The sequence below is a fragment of the Eptesicus fuscus genome, chromosome 3 (genome assembly GCF_027574615.1).
Source record: "Eptesicus fuscus isolate TK198812 chromosome 3, DD_ASM_mEF_20220401, whole genome shotgun sequence".
NCBI classification, from domain to species: Eukaryota; Metazoa; Chordata; class Mammalia; order Chiroptera; family Vespertilionidae; genus Eptesicus; species Eptesicus fuscus.
This window is the reverse complement of record NC_072475.1, coordinates 27,178,665-27,200,890: the sequence shown is the minus strand read 5'-3', so window position 1 is coordinate 27,200,890 and position 22,226 is coordinate 27,178,665. Positions and strand designations below refer to the sequence as shown.

General features: G+C 42.8%; 1 protein-coding gene across 1 annotated transcript; it reads left to right on the top strand.

Moving 5' to 3' along the window:
- Positions 1 to 11,607: 11,607 nt before the first annotated feature.
- On the top strand, positions 11,608 to 14,633 carry SLITRK3 (SLIT and NTRK like family member 3). Its single transcript, XM_054711092.1, is given in 2 exon segments — positions 11,608 to 13,761; positions 13,764 to 14,633. Coding segments are annotated over 2 exon segments (2,979 nt in total). The 3' UTR covers positions 14,589 to 14,633.
- The last annotated feature ends 7,593 nt before the right edge of the window (positions 14,634 to 22,226 follow it).

Genomic DNA, 22,226 nt, shown 5'->3' with positions numbered 1-22,226 from the left:
AATTCAAGGAAACTTTCCTTTTTTGGATTTAAGTCACTCTGGGTATTGCTGACTTTCCGATATACACTCAGTGTATCATAATATCCTCGTTCTATCCTTAAAATGCATGGTTGTACATAAGATTTCATTATATACAAATTCCAGCACACAATTATATTAAAACCTTTTATCTTGTCTCATACTTGCTAGGGAATTTTTTTTTTCTTCAGGCTTTATATCAGTCTCATTTTAAAATATTTACTTCATATTCACGTTCTCACATAGCTTTCAAAAATGCAGAGACCAGGAGAAGTTTGATTTGACTTACAAATATCTGCGTGTATTGTTTAGGCTTTCTGGGTTCTTTAGCTGATGCCAATATACTCTTCTTCTATGAATAGTTGTAGATGATTTTAAATTAGTAGATTAAGAGGACACTCATAGAACTTCCCATGTGGCTCCAAAGGGACTTGCATGAAAAACAGGTAAAATATTTTTAATATTTCAAGAATTTTAATACCGTCTAACATTTTGTCACTTTAGTAGTTACAACAAATTAAAGAGTTCCATGGTTTCAGTTATCAATTTAAGTGACTTCTTGGCTAGCCCGAACTCATCTCTTGAAGATTAATTCTGCATTTCTACCTGCCAGGTGAGTTTCTCTGCATGAATATAAACCTAACTCAAATAAGTAGGAAGTTTATTACCTTATATTTTAAAACAAATCTTCAAGGGGTAACTAAAACAAATTAATGGGAAGTAAAAGAAACCCTTTTTTCCCCCAGTTTTCTTTTTTTTTTTTTTTCCTCTCTCAGTTAGATTTTCCCAAAATAAGATAAGCTGCCCCGAAATGTACTAAGCTCCACATCACAGGCAATTAAAGCTTAGGCTGGATAACAACTTGGCAAGGGATTGTGAAGGCGGGATTTGAATATCACATAATTGGTCAGACTAGATAACCTTTCCAGTCCCTCCTGATGCTGAGATTCTCTGATGTTATAAAATAATTCTCATTCCCTTCTCTCATTATATACTTTAAAACTACATTCACTGCTAAAACATGTGATTTACATCTTTCCACTACATTTCCACCTATCATTTATTTCCTGATATATTATTCAATAGTTTAATCCATTTAAACAAATACATGTTTTTAAAATTTCTCTATGTCTTTGTCATTGTAAGGCTTTCTTTTTGCTTTCTCAGAAGTTTTAATCCTAACGTTTACAACCTCTGAATTCCAAATAATTTTACAAAATCTCCTATAAAAGAAGCAATACCTTTCTATGCTTAATCCAGATGAAAACTTTGCTCATATTGAATAGATTAACATTGGGAGTCCTAAAATAGTTCACTTAACTTTTGAGATTAAAACACATATTTACTTCAAAAATAAACTGTGGTATCATTAAGCAGATGCTTATAATGTGCTCCTAAATATTTTAGTGAAACAGGATAGAAAAGACCAATATCTAATTGAATATCTAATAATTTTATCATATTTACCAACCACAAATCTATGTTGGTTCATTAAATTTTATGACACCTTTGGAAAAACAAAGTTTTATCAATCGCTTTGGAATTTTTATAACATGACATAAAATGTTTCAAACTTGTTTCTTCCATGGAGTTATAGAAACATCCCACATAAACATTTATGTATATACTAGAGGCCCAGTGCACGAATTTGTGCATGGGTGGGGTCCAGCAGGCCGGGCCCCAATTGGGGCCCAATCAGGGACCAATCAGGGCCAGGCCAGCTGGAGGAAGGGGCCGAGGGTGATTGGCTGGTGGGCCCACCTCGATTGGTGTGTGTGGGGGCGATCAGGGGTGGAACGGGCTCAGGGGAAGGGCTTTGGTCTGATCAGGGTGGTGGGGGCTGATCAGGGGTGGGGCTGGCCATGGGGAGAGGCTGTGGGTGGTGGGCAAGCCAGCCACACCCCCAAATGGGATGGGGGGGCCAAATGGGGGCCAGAAGCCTGGAGGAAGGGCCATGGGTGGTTGGCCAGCTGGCCCTGCCCCTGATCAGGGTGGGGAGCTGATCTGGGATGGGGCCAGGTGGGGGGAGGGGCTGCAGGAGGTTTGCTGGCTGGCTCTCTGCCCCCTATTGGAGTAAGAGGGGCAATCTAGGGTGGGGCCGGCTGGGGGGAGGGGCCGCAGTGGGCGTCATAGTGACTGGTCATTCCAGTCGTTATTGCACTCCACTCACTGGCTTTTTATATATATAGATAGATGTAATACTGAGTTTGAATTGTTCAATCCTTTGAATTCTTTCAAAAAATACTAACAATCTCCAAAACTGAAAAAAGCTAAAAAAAATTTTTGTTTTATCATATTTTTAATTTTTTTACAGAAAAAAATCCCCATTTATAAAATGGTAGTAACTATATTTACAATTGTTTTAATAGTGGCATCAAAAGTAAATCAAATAAGGATACAGTTAGTTTTTTTATAATTACCAAGCACATAGTTTATTGGCTTAAAAAAAAATTTGGAATAGACAAAGAAAGAAAGAGGTAGGCTTCATGGATGCTTGCATAATAGTTAAAAACAGATGAATACAATATGTAGATAATTTTGGCATGCTGTATATCATCATAAATTGCTACAGTATTTGGAAATTTCTTAGGTATGTGCTCCATTGTTCACCAAATTCTCTAGTACCACTTGAATCAGCATTAAATCTTTCAAAAGATACATTTATTTATTTTACTTAAATCAGAATGGGTAAAATATATGCTAGACACATACACACATTATATATATGCCTACTTGATTTGTTTTAATACCATTGTCCCTGTCTGGAAAATGACAGTCATTTTTAAAAGTTGTGAAATACTGTAATGTAGTTGTAACTAAATATATATATATATATGTCAATCAGCAATATAAACATATTTTTGTTGAACTGAAAAGTACATTCTGTATGTTATTTCTCTGTATTCATTTTATCCATTATGCAGCATCAATAAAGAACAGCTTTTGTCCAGCTGGTATGGCTAAGTGATGGAACACTGACCCAGGAACCAAGAGGTCACTGTCTAATTCCCAGTCAGGCCACATGCCTGGGTTGTGGGCTCGATCCCCAGTAGGGGGTACGCAGGAGGCAACTGATTGATGATGTTTCTATCTCTCTATCCCTCTCCCTTCCTCTCTCTCTAAAAATTGACAAAGAAACATTTTAGAAAAAGAACGTGTTTCTTTTTTCATGAGAGTTCTTCTTTTTCACAATGTAAATTACATTTGCTTAAATTAAAACGATCGTCATGTAAATAAATACCCTTGCAGAATGCACTAAAAAGTCACAACATGGAATCACTCAAAGGTCCATCCCAATCACTTACCCCACAACATTTTTATCTGGCCTGAAAGATTTGTGTTGGAAGAACTCACTTTCAACACTAACAGCCCATCTTAGATACTTAATCTTCTGTAGCTCCCCAGTCCTGTCAGGTCACACCAACATCTGCTCAAAGTAAAACTATTAACATATTCAGAGTTCTCTCATCCACAAATAACCTTGAGAATCAAATCAAATAAGAATAGTCCCCCAAAGTTGAAGAGATTCAGCTATTTTAGGAAGGAGGTTGCATGATTTCTTTCAGGGTTGCTCTAATATCCTCTAGCCTGGAGGTTCAGGGGCATGTGTGTGATTTCACACTTGCCCACACAGAATATGGCATACTCCGGAGTGCTTCTCCTCCAATGAAGCAACTACCTGAAAAGGCCAGAAACATCCCCATGACTCATCAGCCCACTGATGTAGTTCGGTTCCCCTAAATCAGACGGATTTGTTATAGGACGGGGTCTCTTTTGCAACCTTTCCTGGATACACCTCTTTAAAACACAACTTGCAGACCCAAGACAAATCGTCCTTTTCATATACATGTCTTCATCTATGTAAAATTCACATGGAGGCTTTTATTCGCAAGAAAATACTGACGAGAGGTTTGGAGTTCATGCCACTAGATTGTAAAGGCTGTATTTAAAAAAAATAGGTTTTGATATCACAGTGCTTTGATAACTTTCTTGGTCCCTGTAGATACCTTGTTAATCTAAATAATCTTAAAGAACTCTGAATATTTTGGAATAAAAAATGAAAACATTATAAACATGTTATTTAAAAAAAATCTAAACTCTATACAGTACTCAAACTTTAGGCATAACAACACAGCTGCCATACTGAATTTGGTACACACACACACACACACACACACACACACACACACATTTCCCCAAATTCCACAGTCCCTTGGTTTGAAATGACCAGTCCTATCCTTTCCTCTCCTTTTAATAAAGATAATATGGCCACTAAACTTGTGGCATTTTATGTACAGAACATCAAGTAACAATATAGTATAACACGGTATATAGGAAATTTATTCAATGCTAACATCATACCACCAGGCCTGTTCCTTCAAGGTTTTCACATATATAAATTAGCAGAGAGCACTGTTCCTTTGCAAGAGCTGAGTTAGAGTTCCTTTGAAAGCTTTTTAAAATAAGGTCGAGTTCATTTCATGTCAACAATTACGATAACTACACAACTCCGCTTGTCTTGGACAATTTATTGCGTTCACTTCGGGAAGGAACAGCAAGAGATACCGAGATGATTCCCCAGGCTGCCTCCTCTTCAGTTTGGGGAGTTAGTGGGAGACGGCCTTTTCTCCAACCCAGTCGCTGATGAAAGGGATCTATTAAAAAGAACTGCGTTGGTTTACACTGCAGACTGAACGGAGCATTAAATGACTGCGTTAGGATGACTGCAGTGGGGGTAATGGTCGCCTCCCCATGGGTACACGACGTTGTAATAACACTTTCTCAGGGAGGTGCAATCATTGCTCCAGCGCCTTTACCTAATTCTCCAGCATCTCTCCAGCAAATGCCCCATGCACCTCCCCTCACACCAGTTTTCTTTTCCTCTCTCTTGGCAAGCGTAAACAGAGGAGGAAACATGTGTACTTTCAAACTGTCACCCATGTGTCATGGGAGTGGGGGGGGGGGGAATCACTGCTGCAAATCACTTGGAACCAGCTTCTAGGGGGGCGGTCAGCGATGCTGCTCACCCCGCACCGCTCGCAGGCTCTTCATCTGATGCCCCCCCGCCCGCCCCTCCTCGGGCCTGGGCTGTAATTTTCCAAACAGCCATCCCTCCTTTGCAAATAAAGTTAGAATCCATCCACAGATACAGACTGCTGACTTCCTGTCATTCAATTTCACAGGGTTTCTCTTTGTAGAGCTGCCAGCTTGTGACCGATGAGAGAGAGAGAGAGAGAGAGAGAGAGAGAGAGAGAGAGAGAGAGAGAATCACTTGCTTCCTCGCTTCCTAAGCAGGGATTTGCCTGCGATCCGCGGCGAGAGGACTGCGGCGACTGATTTACACAGTTGGCGCGGAGGAGGGGCCGGGGGTGCGAGTGCGGGGAGGAGGGGGGGGGGTGCGGGGGACAAGCTGGCGGAGGCTCCGGCGATGGGCTGATCTGGGGGCTCCCCGGCGCCTCTCCCTCCGTGCGCGCGGCTTGGGGGGCGGCCGATGGATTTGCATTCGGGTTCCTGCCTGGCGTTTGGCATCCGGCTTCCTCACCCCCCGACCCGGCGCTCCCAGGTTGGGCGCGGACGTCGGTAAGTAACGTGTAATCCGATTTCAGCGATTTCCTAGGCCATTAAAGTGGCACTTTGAAAGCAGGTCAGTCTCCAGAGAGGCTGCCGGCGCGAGCGTCTCCTTGGCCTGAAACGTTCCGCGGTCCCCTTCTCCGCCCTCCCCCCCCCCCCCTGCCCCCCGCCCCCCGCCCCCCGGGCTGGAGAAGTGAGGGTGTTTGAATGGTGAGCGGTCAGGGGGCTCGCTGTCTGCCAACAGTATCGCCGCACCTTCGTGCTTTGCCCGAGATTCCCCCCCACCCCACCCCCCCACCCCCCGGTTCCAAGTGGAATGTGTGCGCACAGCCATACTGTGGGATTTGTATCCTCTTCCTCTCTCCTTCCTCCCCACCCCCCACCCCCTTCGCCGCCGTCTGGCCAATGCTGGGATCTGGGATCTGGTCGCCCCCTTCCTGCATCCTCCCTGCCCCTCCCACCCCTCGCCTCTCCCCTACACGCCACCCGTACCCCCACTCCCACGGACCCAAAGCACCCAGAGCAAAGACACCCGGCCAAGGCGAGGGCTAAGTCCCGTCTCCGACGCGAGGAGGCCTCGGGCGGGGATTGCGCCGGGAGCGACAACCTTTCAGGAAGCAGGAAAGAGAGAGAGAGAGAGAGAGACCCACACACCCAGCCGGGGCTCTCCGGGACCGCGAAGCTCCCCGCCGAATCGAGAGCTCCGAGATTTCCCCGGTCAAAGGAACCCCCAGTTCTGGGACACTCACTCCGCCCGCCCGCCCGCGCGTCCGCCCGCCCGCCCGCCCGCCCAGGGCGCGTAGAGCCGCGGTCGCCAGCTCCCCGCCGCTGGCCTCGCCGCGCTAGGTGAGCGCGCCCCGCTCTCCCACGGGCGTGCAGCGACCATTTCCCTGCGAGTCTCCGAGGTGGCCACACTGAGGATTACAAGCGCGATTCGGTGGCCCTTTCCGAAAAGTTGGTGGCCGGAGGAGGACAGGCGGCAAGGCTCCGGCGCGATGGATACCGTGCAGCCTTCCGGAGAGTTTGCGGCTCCCGCGGGCCAGTCCCCCGGAGCCCGGCGAACCGCGGAGAGCGCGAGCGCTCTGCACCGATAGGTACCGGCCGCCATCCTTCCCCCACTTTGCCTAATTGAGACCGTGTCTTTCTTGGATGTCGGATGTGCTCGGTGGAGCACACGGAGAGTTTTTGGCCGCGGTGGCCTCGGCGCGCTCACAGGTGCTAGGGGTTCTGTTGCCTTTGTGGGAAGTGGATCGTTTTAAGTGGTAAGGACGGCGGCGGGGCGAGAGGTCCTGGGGACCCACGGAACCTCGGACCCCTTTCCTGGAGGAGGAAATCGTGAGTAACTCCCATCAAATAGGGCAGGTGGAGGAGCGAAGCGCCCCTCCCCCAGTGGATCGCTCGCTCTGGTGGCGAGAGAGAGAGAGAGAGAGAGAGAGAGAGAGAGAGAAGAGAGAGAGAGAGAGAGAGAGAAAGGGGGCTCGGGCTTTTTAAGCATTTTTCCATTTCTAAACAGACCCATTGTGTCTTTCGCCTGGCGGCCGCAGATGAGACACACGGATCTGTAGAAGGCTCGGCGCTCTTCAGAAAATGAATGATGCAGCATTTTAATTATGTTCTAGGGCAGATAGTTTTGCTTCCATATTGGAACAGTTAATTTTGCATGTGTGGGAAGGAGTGGGCTCGGGGACCAGGCCAAGGGGAGGGAGCGGGAGGAAACGGGTCCACTGGGGAGAAAGGGCTTCTTGTCCTCCCCGTGGACAAACGATGCCGGGCGCTCCCAGCAGGAAGCGGACGAACCCAGAGGTCCCCCCCCCTCCCCCTTCATCCCAACTTTTGGAGCTCTTCCTCTCGTCCAGGCACGCGATACTGAGATCAAGGAAAGGACATGGGTGAAATGTCCTTTAGGATGGGGGCCCAGATCAAGAACCTGGGGGGTTGTATATAGTTCAAGATAAAATGACTGCAGAGGGCCTTTTGCTATCTCCGGGATGCTTATGGAAGTCTCCCCCCCGGTTACCCATCGATTCCATAGCATCATGGGTTGCCTTAACATCCGTGAAAATGTTACCGCCCCTGCACATTGGGTGCTTGGGTACAAAAGGTGGTGTGTGTGTGTGTGTGTGTGTGCGTGTGTGTGTGTGCGCGCGCGCGTGCGTGGGAGGGGGAGGTTGGCAGCTGGTGATGGAGATGGGATTGCTCTGGTTCTGAGCTCAGGCTGTTGGGGTTGGCCTGAGAGCTCTCTGAGAACCAGGGTGGGTCTGGAATATTCAGGACGTGGGATATTACAGAACCCTGCCCACCTGCTTACTTGGTCTCTGATCGCTGCTTCCAGTCTTAGCGACTGTGGAGCGATGGGTACTTGGCATTTTTAAATGCACAATATCGGGCAAGCGGACTATGACTGACATTAAAGGGACATGTTGTTGACTTGGGGGGTTTGCATGTATATTTTAGGATGTAAGACATTGACACACACACTGTGTTTTTCTTTAAAATTTGGTTTTGTAAAAAGAACTTTAAGGGAAAGCCACCTCTACTGCCTAACTTTGAGCCCTTGGGCAATTGAGGTTCAGTGGTTCAGTTGAGGATTTTAGCCACCAGAGCCCCTCCCTTCCCCCTGAGTTGGTGACAGGATTGGTGTGTGTGTATTGGGGGGAGGGAGGGGGGCAGGAGGTGTGCATCCATGATGGATGCACAGTTTCCACTAGCTTAGTGGACTTGCTTGCTGCACACTTGCCCCTATCCAGTTTCTCCACGAAGAGGCATTTTGTTCCCCAGCAGAGAGGACTGGAGAACTGTCCGTTGAGCTTTAAAAAAATTCCTCATACAGGGTTCCTGTAATCTTGTAGCCCCTCAATACTGCAGGTCCTTTTGAGTGTCATCATCCGCACCTCATGACTCCCTACCATCCACTTTCCCAAAATAGTTGGACTAAATAGGTATATACTCACCCCCCGACCCACCCCCATCCCTGCGAGGTCTTTCCCAGTGGAAGCAAGTGAAATGTGTCCTTGTTACCCAAGTGTTCTTCGTCTCCTTCCAGGACATGGGTTTCTCTCTGTTAGTAAAAAGGTAGAAGGAAGCACATGGCTGTTGAATCCAGGGGCAATCAGAGGCTTTGAGCTGCAGCACAATAGAAGGATTCCTGGTGCAAAGAGATCGAAGCAAAACGCAGGATAAACTCTGTCCAAGTCGCTCGCGTGCCTGAGCTCTTATTCGGGACACCCAAGCAGAATTAGCTAGATTCAGCTCTTCTGTTTTGGAGACCTGGGTTTTCCTTTATCCCTGTCTTTGCAGAGAAGTGTCTGTGCTGTGAAAAGGATAATTCTGAAAGGTAGTCATAGTTTTGAACCTGTCTCCACCAGAAAAAGGAGCTTTGGGAACTGGAGGGGCAAACCACTCAGGCGATAGTTTCCTTGAGAGTTAAGAAAAGAAAAAGAAAAAAAAAAAATGCCTACAGCTCTCCCCCCGCCCTAGCATCTCCAGCTTTCCCACCAAAGGAATGTTTCCTGGTAGGTTGGTCCTTCTTCCTTCTGTTTCTTGACAATTTATCTTGATTCCCTCCACTTCTTTTCTCTCTGCTTAAACACACACACACACACACACACACACACACACACACACACTTTAGTCTGGGCTTCCTAGTGCTCATGCCTGACCCCATGCTAAGCGCATCCCCCTTCCTCTTGGAGCTCCTTTTTTGTGACGTGGAAAGGCATGGAAAGCCGGTTCCAGGGTTACAGCTCATATTGGAAGGGAGGGGGGCGGGGAGGGGGGGGAGGAAGCCAAGGAGAGAGAAGTCTGAGGTTCAGCCCTGTGACGGAGCCTGCCTTCCTCCCTGCCTTCCTCCCAGTGCCCAATTCCGTGATGAGCTGCTGGTACCCACAGAAAGCAGCCTCCGCAGCGGCAGCAGCAGCAACCGCGAGGCTGGAAGCCTGCAGCAGCCCCTTCTCCTCCCTCCTCCACGGAGTGTGCCAAGTGGCAGTTCTGCATCCAAAAGGAGCCCATTGAAAGGCCCATTGCATTCCCAGCACGTCTCCAGCTGGCTGCCTTTGCCTTTTTTATTTATTTTTTTTATCTTAGTCTACCCCCCACCCCATCTATACCCCTTTGCTTCAGCTTCAGCAAAAGGAAGGGAGGGAGAGGGAGAGAGAGAATCCTCAAACTCAAGCCTTTCTTTCTCCCCCCAATGCCCCCCCCCCCCCCCGCAATGTCCAAAGACTTACATATATATATATATCTCCTGCAAAATAGGTAAGTCAAAGACAGCTGAAGTCTTGTTTACCTAAATCTCAGGAACCTCAAAAATAAAATACAACATTTTAAATAAAAAAAAATGGTGAAGAAAGAACTTAAGTAGATTTTAATATTTTATAAGGGAGACTAACTGATACTGCAATGTAGTCTCATCTGCCTTCTCTCTCCACCCCCCTCTTTTTCATTTAATTGTTTCTAAAAATTGAGTATTGAATGCCTGAGGCAGATTCCTCTTTGCTTTCTCACTGGTTCTCCTCTCCTTACAGCTGTGTACATACTGTGCAAGTTGACTGTGAAGATTTATTCTTTTCACTCCCCCTATAAATTATAACATTATGCTTTAAGTTAGAGGGTTGCCTGAATATTTCCTTAATGCATGTATCCAAGTGTGGAGAGAAAATATATGTGAAAAAAAAAAAAACCCAGTTTATTTTTATTGATTAAAAGCAACCCTTCAATTTCGATGGACAGGTCAGTGACTCCTAAAGGGCAATGTAATAAAGCTGCATTATTATAATTTATGTATGTATGCATTTTCATATACTGATGACATTAGGCAAGGGGGAAAATGCCATGGTGGAGGCTCTGTATTTATTATTAGCACAGTGCACTGTATTTGTTTCTTCGGATTAAAAAAGAATGACATGTTTCCTTGAAATGTATCTCATGTGATGGATCACTTATCAGCAGGTATGTGTCAAGGTTTCCCCCTTTCTTGCCTTTAACCACTCTAAACAGCCACCTGCCCTTCCAGTTCCAGCTTTTGACAGGGTTCTTGAGTTGATCATGAAGGCACAGATGAGCTGTTCATACAGACACTCCCAGGTCCAGCACCCGTTCACTGTCATTCTCTTTAGCTCTGACAAGTGCATGGACTTGTTCTTTAGAAAGGATAATCACCGCTGAAAGGTTTAGTCAAATGATGCACATATATAGAAAATATTTAATTAGAGGACACATCAATAATCTGTGTTTGGGCAAAGGGAGTGGAGGTACAGTGTGTTACTGAGCAGACACGATAAGCATGATGTGAGAATTTCTTAGGAGAAATCTTACATTTTCCTGAGATATCAATCATTTTCTACATCCCAACATCGGCTAGTTGGGCAATGAGCTCATACTTTATCATACTCTTTAATCTAATAACTTTTATTTTAATCATGTATTTTCATGAGAAGAAACCTATAATTTAGAGAACATTTTTTCCCATCAGAGTTTCAATCAGATGGGGCAATGAGCTCATACTTTCTCACACTCTTTAATAACATGTCTTTTCATGAGTAGAAAACTATAATTTAAAGAACTTTTTTTTTTTCTCATCATCCGAGTTCCAATCAGATCTATAATGGGCACCTCTGATGCCAATGTGAGTTTTAACAGGCAAGCCAGTGTAATGGCCAAATTATTGCCATTATTACTGAATCTGCCTATATTTAAATGCATCAGTTACCAATTCCCTTACTTGTTATAAGCTTGTAATGAAGGCTTACAATGAAAGCTTCTTTTATTCGTTTGACATGCCCTTTACCAGGTATGGCTGGATAATGTCCTCACATGATACAATATTTCTGTTTCCTAAGTTTAAAATATAGGGCAAAGTAGGCATGTTGATAGGTCCTTTTGAGTGTCAGTTCAACAACTGCTAAGATTTTGACTTCACTCTTAAAAAGCCCCAATGTAGGAGTCAATTAGAATATGCATATGACTAACAGCTAAAAATCTGCATCTTTATTTCTGTTGCAGTTTTGTAATCAGCCACGAATGATGAAACCTTCCATAGCTGAGGTGCTTCACAGAGGGAAGATGCTGTGGATTATTCTTCTAAGCACAATTGCTCTGGGATGGACTACCCCGATTCCCCTGATAGAGGACTCAGAGGAAATAGATGAGCCCTGTTTTGATCCATGCTACTGTGAAGTCAAAGAAAGCCTCTTTCATATACATTGTGACAGTAAAGGATTTACAAATATTAGCCAGATTACCGAGTTCTGGTCCAGACCTTTTAAACTATATCTGCAGAGGAATTCAATGAGGAAATTGTACACCAACAGTTTTCTTCATTTGAATAATGCTGTGTCCATTAACCTTGGGAACAATGCCTTGCAGGACATTCAAACAGGAGCTTTCAATGGTCTTAAGATTTTAAAGAGGCTGTATCTGCATGAGAACAAACTAGACGTCTTCAGAAATGACACTTTTCTTGGCTTGGAGAGCCTCGAATATCTGCAAGCAGATTACAACGTAATTAAACGTATTGAGAGTGGTGCATTCAGGAACCTAAGCAAACTGAGAGTTCTGATTTTAAATGATAATCTCATCCCCATGCTTCCAACCAATTTATTCAAGGCTGTCTCCTTAACGCATTTGGACCTGCGTGGAAACAGGCTGAAGGTCCTTTTTTATCGAGGGATGCTCGACCACATTGGCAGAAGCCTGATGGAGCTCCAGCTGGAAGAAAATCCCTGGAACTGTACGTGTGAGATCGTGCAACTGAAGAGCTGGCTGGAGCGCATTCCTTACACTGCCCTGGTGGGAGACATCACCTGTGAGACCCCTTTCCACTTCCATGGGAAGGACCTGCGAGAAATCCGGAAGGCAGAACTCTGTCCCTTGTTGTCCGACTCTGAGGTGGAGGCCAGTCTTGGGATTCCCCACTTGTCGTCCAACAAGGAGCATGCGTGGCCAACGAAGCCTTCCTCCATGCTGTCCTCTGTCCATTTTACTGCTTCTTCGGTTGAATACAAGTCCTCAAATAAACAGCCCAAGCCCACCAAACAGCCCCGAACGCCAAGGCCGCCCTCCACATCCCAAGCTTTCTATCCTGGTCCCAACCAACCCCCCATTGCTCCATACCAGACCAGACCACCCATCCCCATTATATGCCCCACTGGCTGTACCTGTAATTTGCACATCAACGACCTTGGCTTGACTGTCAACTGCAAAGAGCGGGGATTTAATAACATTTCTGAGCTTCTTCCAAGGCCGCTGAATGCCAAGAAGCTCTACTTGAGTAGCAATCTGATTCAGAAAATATACCGTTCCGATTTTTGGAATTTCTCTTCCCTGGACCTCTTGCATCTCGGGAACAATCGTATTTCTTATGTCCAGGATGGGGCCTTCATCAACCTGCCCAACCTAAAGAGCCTCTTTCTCAATGGCAACGATATCGAGAAACTGACACCAGGCATGTTCCGGGGCCTGCAGAGTTTGCACTACTTGTACTTCGAGTTCAACGTCATCCGGGAGATCCAGCCTGCAGCCTTCAGCCTCATGCCCAACCTGAAGCTGCTGTTCCTCAACAACAACTTGTTGAGGACTCTGCCCACGGATGCCTTCGCGGGCACATCCCTGGCGCGGCTCAACCTGCGGAAAAACTACTTCCTCTACCTTCCCGTGGCTGGTGTTCTGGAACACTTGAACGCCATCGTCCAGATAGACCTCAATGAGAATCCCTGGGACTGTACCTGTGACCTGGTCCCCTTCAAGCAGTGGATCGAAACCATCAGCTCCGTCAGTGTGGTGGGGGAGGTGCTGTGCAGGAGCCCCGAGAACCTCACCCACCGGGACGTGCGCACCGTCGAGCTGGAAGCGCTCTGTCCCGAGATGATGCACACCGCGCCGGCGGGAGCATCCCCGGCCCAGCCCGGGGATCCTCACCTGCAGGGGGCGCCGACGAGTGCCTCGCCCTACGAGTTCTCTCCCCCGGGGGGCCCGGTGCCTCTTTCTGTGCTGATCCTCAGCCTGCTGGTCCTGTTTTTCTCCGCAGTCTTCGTGGCTGCGGGCCTCTTTGCCTACGTGCTCCGCCGGCGCCGGAAGAAGCTGCCCTTTAGAAGCAAGAGGCAGGAGGGGGTGGACCTGACGGGGATCCAGATGCAATGCCACCGGCTCTTCGAGGACGGGGGAGGCGGGGGCGGCGGGGGGGGGGCGGCGGCGGCGGGGGCCGACCCACTCTCTCCTCCCCAGAGAAGGCCCCTCCGGGGGGTCACGTCTATGAGTACATCCCCCACCCAGTGACCCAGATGTGCAACAACCCCATCTACAAGCCCCGCGAGGAGGAGGAGGCGGCGGCGGCGGCGGCGGGGGCCGTGTCCTCGGGGCAGGAGGCCGGGGGGAGCGCGGAGCGCGGGGGTCCTGGGACCCAGCCGCCCCCGGCCAGGGGCGAGGCGCTCCTGGGCGGTGAGCCCTTTGGCGAGCCCCCCAAGGAGAACCCCAGCAACTACCGGACCTTGCTGGAGAAGGAGAAGGAGTGGGCCCTGGCCGTGTCCAGCTCCCAGCTCAACACCATCGTGACGGGGAATCACCACCACCCGCACCCCCACCGCCCAGCAGCCGGCGGCGGGGTGGCAGGGGTGGTAGTTGCAGGAACGGGGGCAGACTTGGCTGGGTTCCGCCACCACGAGAAGAACGGCGGGGTGGTGCTGTTCCCCCCCGGGGGAGGCTGTGGGGGCGGCAGCCTGCTCCTAGACCGCGAGAGGCCGCCGCCAGCCCCCTGCACGGTGGGGTTCGTGGACTGCCTGTACGGCACCGTGCCCAAGTTAAAGGAACTGCACGTCCACGCCCCTGGCATGCAATACCCAGACTTACAGCAGGATGCCAGGCTGAAAGAAACCCTCCTCTTCTCGGCCGGAAAGGGCTTCACAGACCACCAAACCCCCAAAAATGATTACCTCGAGTTAAGGGCCAAACTTCAAACCAAGCCGGATTACCTCGAAGTCCTGGAGAAGACAGCATATAGGTTCTAACAGAAAAAAATACAAATAAGTTACTCCTGGTTTTTTTTGTTTTTTGTTTTTTGTTTTTCTTCAGAAGAAAAGGAAAATGAAAGAAATATATCCCCTGTGCCCTTTACACTGGGTCCCCAAGAAATCCATTCTCACAAACGTTCCTGCCCTGAACTGGAACCCAAACCGCATGGAAACTAGGAAAATACAAGACGCGTGTGCTCCCCTCGCCGATGTGATCGGGAGGCAGGGCCATACTGAGATCATTAATCAATGAAGTGCCTTCGCAGACTTTTGCCAGCAAATGTTATCATTATTTTTTTTATACTGAAACTTGAGACTTTGACTGTGCCATGTATAAGGTATATTGGGGATCGTTGTATTGATCCTAATGAAGTAAAATTCAATGTATCTTTTTATTTTCAGTAACTTTTCTTCCCCACCCCCCCCCACCCCCCCCCCCAAAAAAAATTGAGTTCTGTTCGACAGGGAGCGGAGAAAACAAATTGACATTCGTGGCTCTCTTCCCTCTTCCCATCATGGCACAGATCCTGTACATGTATTACCAATGCAGTTTGCTGCATGCCTGGAAACTGCAAGACGGGGAGGGAGGGGGCGGGTCTTGCTCGAATGTTCTCACCCACTCTTTTTTCTCTCCCACACGTACCCACAGGCAAATCACAAACCCCTGCCCACATGTCCCTAAACCTGCAGCCTGAACCCTCTTGCTTCTTCGGTGCAGGTACACAGGTGTACACGCGCGCGCGCGCACGCGAGCGCACACACACACACACACACACACACACACACACACGCAGATACCCCTCCCATTCAAATCAATGTAATTATTTCGGGTTTGATCCATTTGTCTCCTCCCCATAGCTCTGCCTTCCCTTCAACCCTAGTGTACAGCTCACAACATCCCTCCTTCCACCCGGGAAAAGTCCTGTTCCAGGCGGGACCCCACGGCAGGGGAGGCCTGGTGGTTTCACAGCCTGGGGCGCACACCTAGGGCTGAGCATCCTCTTTGCGACACTTCATCCTGATGCCAAGATATTTTGGAGAACATCTGCACTTTCTTATATAAATATATATAATATTAAAAAAAAAAAAGCAACTGGTATATATCACTAACAGCTTTGTAGGAAGCACTTTTAATGGTTTCTCTCACACACAGATTCAAAAGAAATGTGCATATATTTATTCTGTAATTTCAGTTATAAATTGTAAAGGTAATGTTTAATCATTGTATAGTGATTATGCGTCCGGTATAGCTTTCCTAATAAAAAAGTTTTTGAAAAACATAATACATTATATATAGAGGATACAAAGCTTGAACCTTAAATTCCAGCTATGCCATGCCTTTCATGATCACATTAAAAAAAAAAAAATCTTTCTTTTCCTTGTTATACAGAAAGCTAGTTTATTAACAAGTTTGATGCACTGTGATGTTGATAAATCTTATAACACACCCCCCCCCCGCCCCATCCCATACCAGGATACAATTGGGACTTTAAAAAATCTGATTTATACCGTTTACTTCTTGTCTCTTGGATTATGTATTTCAAACTTAGTACCCCAACGATGCACCACTTTTCCCAGGCAGGATGTAATTGGGAAAAATAAGGTAACCATGTTGCTAAGACATATAGAATTAATTAAGAGGAGGTAATCAAGGATCCAGGCATCTTAAGAGAGTAACTGACAAAAAGGAAAAGAAAAATTGCTATTCTTATAAAAAAAAAAAAAACGTGCACTAAAGTTACACACACATGCACACACCCTGATAAAAAAAAATCAAAGGCCTCGGAGCCAATTTGTCAGAATCCTGTTATCTGTGAAAGTTGTCACATATTTAGCTACTGGTTTTGCCAACCACATACTGCAACTGGCCCCACTCATGCTTGAACTAAGACAGAGGATGTTGGATGAATTTCTCATCCTTTATGACACAAAAAATGATGTTCCTAAATTAATCTGACAATAATCCAAGTTATGATCCATTTACATGTGAGCGAAACCAAAGAAAATCGGATTTTTAAGGTGCCAGTATCTTCCTTATGAAAGAATACCATACAGAGCTCGGGAGGCACTTATCTCATCGTGCCATTAGAGGGCAGCAGAGCTTCAGAGAGACATAGACCCTGAGCTGCAGAATTGTGCATTGACCCCAGAGTTCTCTGCTAGTGTTTCCTCAAGCTGCCCTTAGTAGAAATTATCATTATGTGTTGAATGTAATTCACAAGTCACTGATGCCTTACATCCCATTTTTTCCCCCTTCGAAAGAAGACCAGCAGCTTCTAAAGCTGTGCAACTGATATAAAACTAAGGCATTGTACTTAAAAAAAAAAAAGCCCCATAAATGTCTATGATATATTTATATCTCTCTCGATTAGTTATACATGGATATCAACATAGGTATGCATAAAATAAAAAAAACACACACAATTATGTCAATATAAAAAGCAATTTTTCAGGGCTACTTTGCATTTGGCACATTGTACCTAAACCTTTTGTCCTCCATTATTTGAGGTATATTTTGGAATTACTTCAGATGAAGAAAAGCCCACTGGAAGGATTCACTATTTCTCTACATACAATATTGAAATGCAGTGCATCTTATGCAAGAGAATCAGACCCACTGTTAAATAGGTGTTATTTTTCTTTTTAAAATTTTTTCCCTTTTTTTTTCACTTTCCCATAAGTCAGCTTTTCATAGTTATTTCGCTATCCTCATTCTTTTTAAACACTTCTTCTTTCTTAAAGTCTTTTTCTAAGGCACAGAAAGTCAGTACTAAACTTTAAGTGTTTTCAAACCTGATCTATGGAGTCCCTCCAAACTAGTGATTTATCATGTTCCCATCCCTCTTAATTAAATATTTTAGTGGATAGTAGAAAGCATATGCATAATAAAAAACTCAAAGTGCAAGGCTAGATACTTCTGACAATATTCATCATTTTCTTAATAACTGCACACATTCATAACATGGTAAATTATACAAATCAGGTTAAAGTGCAATCCCTAATGATCCTGGTGCTTTTGACATTTGAGAAATGAGTATCCATAAATCATATTAAATTACAATATACCTTGATAATTATAATGTTTATATTTTATTTATTAAATACAGAAAGTAAGACTGTCTTAAATATAGGTAATAATTTTACCCTTGAGTGAGAAATAAATTTATTTAGTGAAAATAAATTTATATGAGAATGAAATTTTGTATTAAAGAAAATATTTTTTTTTTTTGCATCCATGGAGTTTTCTACCCCTTGGCTAGGTCACTTATTTTTGCTGTGTATTAGAATTACTTAAGTTAACTTTAGTTTATAATACCAGATATGTTTTCTTAAAGTACCATGGGTATTATTATAGGTACTATTATTAGAACTTATTTCATGTTTGTTTTTTTGTTTGTTTTTTTTTTGCTGTAGTAAAGTGCTTATTTTTGAGAAAAATGCACATTGCTATTCACTTCATAGTGATGGTCAATTTGAATAAGCAGACCTAAATCTAGTGGATATTTGCTAGTATTTCATTGCTATTTTATTATAAATTTTAGTAATACTATTTAAAATAAAATGTATTGTAATATCCCTGTAACTATGAGATGGTGAGTGAAATATGATTGCAAGTGAAATATTGGTCTGATTCAGTAATAGTTTTCACATATTATCATATACAGTTTTATTTATGTGGATGCTTTTATATTTTTATTTTAAAAGCAGTATTATTTCATCTAATTGCAAAATACTAAAAATATGATGATGATGAAAACCATATTTTAAATAAAAGTTTAGAGAGAAATCACAAGAAAAAGTTTAATGACTGAATTTAAAAAGTTTTGTTTATTTTTACCTAGAAATGTTAGTTGTAAACCCTTGATATCTGAAAATAATATTTGTGCTTAGCATTATGAACATTGATAATGCAATTGCAGAAGATAAGGACTTTAACTACTGAAATACATTATTTTGATTAGTTTAGTGCAAATTCATTGCTCATACAGTCCTATCCTTTGGCAGTTATATTGTGTAAGCCAATAAATGTTGCATTTTTGTAAAATGGCCATGACAAAGAACACACTAATGAGATGCTTCACAGTATGTGACACCTGACTGTAAGGAGTCAAGATAATATGAGAGGAAATGGTAATAAAAGAATACTCAATCTTAGGTTATTTGAGCTATAACTTATATTTAGCTCAAAATCTTTAACTATGAAACTTCAGGTGAACAGAGCAGAAATAGCTATCACTAATTTCACCATATAAGTATCCTGTTTAATATACTATAGGCCTTTTAAAAGTAATAGGAGCAATAACAATCATGTATGTGTGTGCGCGTGTGTGTGTATACATATATATTGTACTATTATATATGTATATACGCTGTATATGCATGTATATAGTTTATATATGCTGGATTATACTTACATGTAAATTAGGCATTTTCTCACATGTATAACAATTTCAGTTTTATGCATTTATTTTCCTTGCTTCTGTCTAACTACTGTCCAACTGAAGCTGGATGAAATTATGAGTCTTCACTTTAGGAATAGTCACATGTAAAAAGTAACACTGTAATTAATATTTCTGAATTTAAAATTTATTTTATTTTCCAATTTTCTTCATTTTGTTATTTAAATCATAGAGGAGAAATTTCAGTCAAATTGTGATTTATTTTAAGTCTTTATAGTAAAGAAATTAATCTCTTATAAATATGCAACATAAGTCAAATGGAAAACAAGTGCTCCTTTTTCATTTTTCTATTTCTAGAATAAATTTTATAGGTGAAACAACTTCAGTAGATTTATTTGATAAGACCTTTGTAATTCATCTAGGTATGTAGAAAAAGTGAAATCTTGAAGGTCAATGTAGGAGAAGTAAAGAAACTATTGAATACATTCATCACTCTATTTTACTTCTTTTAAGATCACCCTTCATTTAAAATGTATAATAGTATAAGTAATAATAAAAATACAGATGGTTATTTTCAGTATGCTTTTACAAAATCTAAATTGAAGGGGGAAATGTTTTCAACTCAAGGAAAAGGTCTACACCATGTGTTGCTAATTGTGAAGAGATAATTTTTGTGGTAGCTTCTTTTTAAAATTTTGTATTCTTATGTTTTCTTTTTTAAAAAATTTTATTGTTAAAAGTATTACATATGTTCCTCCTCTTCCCTTATTGACCCCTTCTAGTCCATCCCCCCTAATCCAGGCCTTCAACACCCTATTGTCTGAATCCATGGGTTATGAATATATGCATACTTTTTTTTTTTGGTTGATATCTTCCCACTCACCTACCCCTGCCTTCCCTCTGAGATTGGACAGTTGGGTAGCTTATTTAATTTTGACAATATTTGCTTATGAAACTAACATACACATTTTTGAGAATATGGTTGTTTCCTCTATATTGTATTGACACAGATAACTTTTCACTTGTTCTTAAAATTCTAATAGAAAATAATGCTTGTGGGGAACCTTCAATGATATATAGCCAAAGAGGCATAATCATAAATTTGTGGTTGATCCTACTCTTACATTTTCTTTAAACATTAAAACACAAATGAACATTAGTAAAAAGAAGGCTTTGCTCCTTACCACCCAGTAACAAAAAAGACCCAACATATTCAATTAAGTGTGTGTGTTTTTTTAAGTATATTTAACCCATCCACTTGTTTTTGAGTAGTACAATGAATTGATAGAGGCTGCACTACACAAACTTGTATTAAAATCAAACAGCTTTATCATAAAGGATGTGCTGATGACTAGTAAAAAAAAACCCGAATCCTTTAATTAAACTGTTATAATTAGCAGGTTGTTCTGATGATGTAAGGTACCACATTAGAATACCATATGTGAAAATAGGGCTTTTGTGCTTTTGACACAGTTTACTATAAACGTTTAAGTTTACAGTTTGCTTGAATAATGGAGGACTATATAATTATTTTTGGTAGTATTTAAAACAAGAGTATAATTTTCTTAACCTGGGGGTGGCAAAGTTAGCTTTGAAAAAAGATGCTAAACAAAGGTATCTGATCCTGTGGGGAAGTTCTCTTCTCCCTCCTGGCCCTTTCCTTTCACTGTTCCTGACAGCCCTGCTTCTACTTCTGTTTCTGACTCAGTACCAGATACTCTTGTGACTGAGGACACATTCATTGAGCTCAAAGTAAGTGCCAAGGCGAGATCAGGGATTGATGAGAGTCCTTGTACCCAGTGATAAAATGTCCAATTCACTTATCTTTGTCCCTAGACTGAGAAAATAATTCAACATATCTCCCTTCATTGTAAAGTAATTTATAAGAATGGTGGAAAAAAGTCAGAACCTACAAAAATAAAACTAGAACTATTTCTGGAAATCAATAGAAAATCAGCAAATGCTTTAAAAATGTGGAACCTTTCTTTAAAATCTCAAAACCTTGCTTTTCCTGCTCTGAAATGCCCTTTGTCTTTGCTGTGGCATCCAAAATATTGGTATAATTAAAATTAAAATACAAATAAAACATAATTGTATTAAGACCACCTCCTCTTACTGGAATCCACACATTCTCAGTAATTTTCCCTTATTTACAGTGTAAACTTTCTGAGTATTCAGCTATTACATTGTTGCTTGGAATTCTAATTTGTTTCCCCCGCCCCCCTAAGAATTTAGGTAAAACAATTTATTAAAATACCTTTTGGGTTTTTTGGGGGGCCTGTGGTAACTAACTTTATAACAAAAATGTCTATCAATATTTAAACTATTAACCATATGCTGTAATTAGCCCCCCCCCCAAAAAAAGAGAGAGAAACTCTAAACGCTATCTAAATTGGATATTTTATATGTACTAAATTGAGTTGTTTTTTTTCCCCCTACTTGTGCTCTTCTTCACCAGATTTGAATTCAAAAGTGAAATCTGTTCTTCCATTTCTAATTAGCAGTTTGTTATATGCTTTACTTTTCTAGCTGCCAATATAAGGGAGGTGGATTAGAAAATGTTGACAGGCATAAAATATCTGTCTGTGGAATGATTAGACCCATGAATCTCAATTTTCCTTCAGGAAACCTTCCTCAGCTAGGACAGTGTAAAGAGAAGGAGAAAAATGAAAATGCTCTCCCTTTCTGAAGACCATTTGATGAAGGTTTAATGCAGAAAGTTTGAACTACACTCTCATCTTAACTTTTTGGTATTCTATCTTTGGAAGAGTTTAAATTCCATATTGGTTGACTATATCTTTCAACATGATTTTAAGCCATTTCAATTACCATCTATTAACATAGCCACTGGAAATGAAATCAAATCTTAATAGTAACTAAACCAATTATATTTAAAGTAAATTCTAATGTAAAATAAATCACAAGGGTAAACTGAGTTAACAATTCCTTTTAAAACATTTATTTTAATTCATGGTATAGATGTGTAAAACAGATTATGAAGTCTTCTTTTTCATTTTTTTTTAATTAGTAATCCTGTACAAATAAGAATGCTTCCTTATCACTTACTTCATTTTTTGGCCATGTTATCCCAAGCCACATATCAGAATTCATTTAAGGAACATAAACCAATTAATACTTATTTAAGAATACTTTATTATTTGTCAAAAATTGATAATCTATCATGTGCTATATCCCAGAGATACAACTATTCCAGAGCCAAACATATGTAATTTAA